General features: G+C 43.9%; 1 protein-coding gene across 1 annotated transcript; it reads left to right on the top strand.

Moving 5' to 3' along the window:
• The first annotated feature begins 1,302 nt into the window (after window positions 1-1,302).
• Window positions 1,303-2,356, top strand: LOC119570020. The gene is made up of 3 exons (XM_037917942.1): window positions 1,303-1,330; window positions 1,735-2,127; window positions 2,298-2,356. The coding sequence occupies exons 1-3, from the start codon at window positions 1,303-1,305 to the stop codon at window positions 2,354-2,356; spliced, it is 480 nt and encodes a 159-aa protein (XP_037773870.1).
• Window positions 2,357-3,740: the final 1,384 nt, after the last annotated feature.

The raw sequence follows: 3,740 nt of genomic DNA, 5'->3' as shown, positions 1-3,740 counted from the left end.
CACCCACCGGAAATGAGAAGAGGAGGGCAGGCAAAGAGTGAGCTGCGAATTTCGTTCCGGCCGCCTTCTGCGCCTCCCTCACAGGCGACGACATAACACACTCCCCTCCCGGGCGCCGCCTTCGAATGCCCTCGGCTGTGCTCGTGCCATGGGTATTCGCTGGGAAGTTTTCATTTTCATAGCACGAATGTCTGTGAAGATTAAATGTTCATTAACATGAATGTATATGTGAGGGTTAAATTTTCATTTGCTGATATTTTGCTTAAAGCTATCGCGAGGTCAATCGACTAATCACGTGAATGAAATTTCAATCTTATAACAATGCTTTATGTGTTTTGATAAATTTTTTGATAAAAATAAAATCTTTGTCTTATTATATATATATATATAGATATATATATATAATATATATATATATATAATGTGTGTGTGTGTGTGTGGTGTGTGTGTGTGGTGTGTGTGTGGTGTTGTGTGGGGTGGTGTGTGTTTGTGGGGTGTGTGTGGTGGTGTGTATATATATATATATATATATAAAATATATATATATATATATAAATATAAAGTATATATATATAATAATATATTTTATATATATATATAATATATATAACTATATATATATACACACACCACACACACACACACACACACACACACACACACACACACACACACACACACACACACACACACTCACACACACACACATAGCCATTGGGAGTGTGCAAGCCAGTACACTTCTAGTGCCGGTCCCAAGCCCGGATAAATGGGGAGGGTTGTGACAGGGAGGGCATCCGACGTAAAAACTGTGCTCCAAATCCAAAAAATGAATCAGGCGGAACATTTATTTCAAGATATGGTGGGGCGTCCCGTAGGCGACGCGCGAGGACATCGCCGTACACTCGTGAGAAATGGACAGCGGTACCGTATCAAGAGCGAATACGGATAAAGAAGTTAGCTCAAAGGAGGGGGGAGAGCAGAAGAAAGAAAATGAGACGATAGGTTGAAGATTGGAAACACTGAATGTGGGGAGTATGACAGCGAGGACCCACTAACTGGTGGACTGATGGAGAGGAGAACGATAAGAATCATGTGCTTGCAGGAGACAAAGTGGAAGGGGAGTAAGGCCAAAGAACTTGGAAAGGGATTTAAATGTTATACATGGGAGACGATGGAAGAAAAAAAACGGAGTTGGAATTTTTTTGGATGAGGAACTCAAGAAGGGGGTACTAGAAGTGACAAGATCTTCAGACCGAATCATCTGGTTTAAGATGGAGAGGGTAAAACTGGGTGGTGAACATCATGAGTGTATATGGGGCCCCAACCCAAGGTTGGCAGACGAAGAGAAGAAGTTTGGGAGGAGTTGGACGAAGAAGTGAGAAAAATTCCAGCTGAGGAGAAACTATGGATAGGGGGTGATTCAATGGACACTTTGGTGGTGATAACACAGGCAGAGAAGAGACGATGGGCAAATTTGGTATGGTACTAAGAATGAGGGGGGGAAGAACTCGTGACATTCGCGATGAGGCATAATTGTGGATCGTTAACACGTCTATAAAAAAAGCCACTAGGCACAAGATAACCTACCAAAGTGGAAGACCGGTCACAATTAGATTACATCCTCTGCCGCTCAAATGACAAGAATACGAAAGACTGTAAAGAAAATTTTGGGGGAAAGCATCAAAAACCAACACCGACCAGTCATTGCACACTAAGTTGTGAAGTCAAAACCAGACGAAGTCAAGAACCCAGAAAATCAAGTGGTGGAACTAAAAGAAGCCAGAGCAGAGATGATTTTACAGATAAGGTTTAGAAAGACCCTAGAAAGACGTAGACAGGAAGAGAGGTGTGACTGGGAAACAACGCAGAAGACATGCGGGATCTGGGAGAGAAAATCTGTGGCAAAACCTCCGGAAGGCAAAGCTGAAAAGGAGACGTGGTGGTGGTATGATGAAGTCCAGAGAAGAATTAGTGAGAAGAAGGAAGCAAAAAAGAAACTCTTTGAAGATCCATCTGAAGAGAACAAAGCTTACTACAAAACAAACAAGAAGGAAGCTAAAAGAGCTGTGGGAACCCCAAAGGCAAGAGCATTAACCAACTCTACGAAGACCTTGATAAAAACAGAAGGTACGAAAAAGGTACTTAGAATTTCTAAACAAAGGAACAAAAACTCGAAAAAGACATCTATCAGACAAAATGGATAAAGAGCGATGAAGGGAATGTGTTAACAAATGATGAGGATATTCTGGAAAGGTGGCGGTTGTATTTATGAAGCTCATGAATGAAGAAAATCCTAGGGGAAACACGTGAGAAGGAACAGGTGGGGGAACCTGGTGAGGTGGAAGCCATCCCCTGAAGATGAGGTTTAGAAGAGCGCTAAGGAAGATGAAGGATGGAAAGCAGTGGGACCAGATAATTTACCAATTGAAGCATGGAAGTGCTGGTGAGAAGGAGTAACTATCCTGTGCTCAATGCTCAACAAGATTTTCGATGAAGAAAAGATCCCCGAGTCGTGGGGAAGAGCATACTCGTCCCTATCATAAGAACAAAGGTGACATCATGGCCTGTGGTAACTACCGAGGCATAAAACTCATGAGCCACAGCATGAAATTATTGAAACGTATGATGAGACCGACTAAGGGGTGTGGTGAACATCAGTGAAGAGCAGTTTGGATTCATGGAGGGGGAAATCCCCTACAGATGCCATTTTCGCGCTGAGGGAAGTGAGGAGAGATACAGAGAAGGTCACAAAGAGCGGGATGGAGTATTCATCGATCTGGAGAAAGCATACGACAGGGTCCAGGGAGGAGAGTTGGTGTATGAGAAAGAAGAAAAATCCAGAGAAGTACATCCCTGTTGTGCAAGACATGTACAAGGAAAATGAGACAGTGGTGAGGTGCGTGGCCGGGAAACAGAGCCGTTTATGTGGAAGTAGGTTGCACAGGGGTCGGCATGAGCCCGTTCGTGTTGCGATCATCATGGATACCCTGACAGACGACATTAGGAAGGAGGCCCATGGGCATGATGTTTTCTGATGATGTAGTACTTTTTTCCGAAGAGAAGGCAGACCTGGAAGGGACTGGAGAGGGGCAAAAATGGATTGAGAAGAGAGGAATGAAAAGGGCAAGAGCAAAGACAGAGTCATCATCATTTAACGGTAGGTTCATGTGCTGAGCCGCGTGGTCACAGCTGATACTCAATTGCAGTTTTCACGTGTGATGCTTTGGAGTGAGTACGTGGTAGGGTCCCCAGTTCTTTTCCCCGGAGAGTGCCGGTGTTACCTTTTTAGGTAATTATAAAGGGCAGAGTACATGTGTTTAAATGGAAGGCAAGGAGGGAGCGTACTGATGGACGACCAACAGCTGCCAGAAATAACAGAATTCAAGTATTTGGTAGTCTGCTACAATCGGATGGAGGTGTCGACAAGGAGATCAGCAGAAGATCCAATAGGCTGGAATAATTGGAAAAGAATGTCTGGAGTGATGTGCGACAAAAGGATACCCCTAAAGTGAAGGGAAAAATACACCAAACCGTGACCAGCCGCAATGCTGTATGGGTTAGAAACAGTCCCTCAAACCAAAAAGTTAACGAAGAGATTGGAGGTGGCTGAAATGAAAATGGTAGATGGGCGGTGGTCTTTCTATAAAGAAGGGTAAGAATGGGGGACATCGGGAAAGAAGGAGTAACAAATGTCGGGGTGAGAAGCAGAAGAGCGAGATTGAGGGGGTATGGGAATGTGA

The sequence above is a fragment of the Penaeus monodon genome, unplaced genomic scaffold (genome assembly GCF_015228065.2).
Source record: "Penaeus monodon isolate SGIC_2016 unplaced genomic scaffold, NSTDA_Pmon_1 PmonScaffold_209, whole genome shotgun sequence".
Lineage (NCBI taxonomy): Eukaryota > Metazoa > Arthropoda > Malacostraca > Decapoda > Penaeidae > Penaeus > Penaeus monodon.
This window is presented reverse-complemented; position numbering and strand designations above follow the sequence as displayed.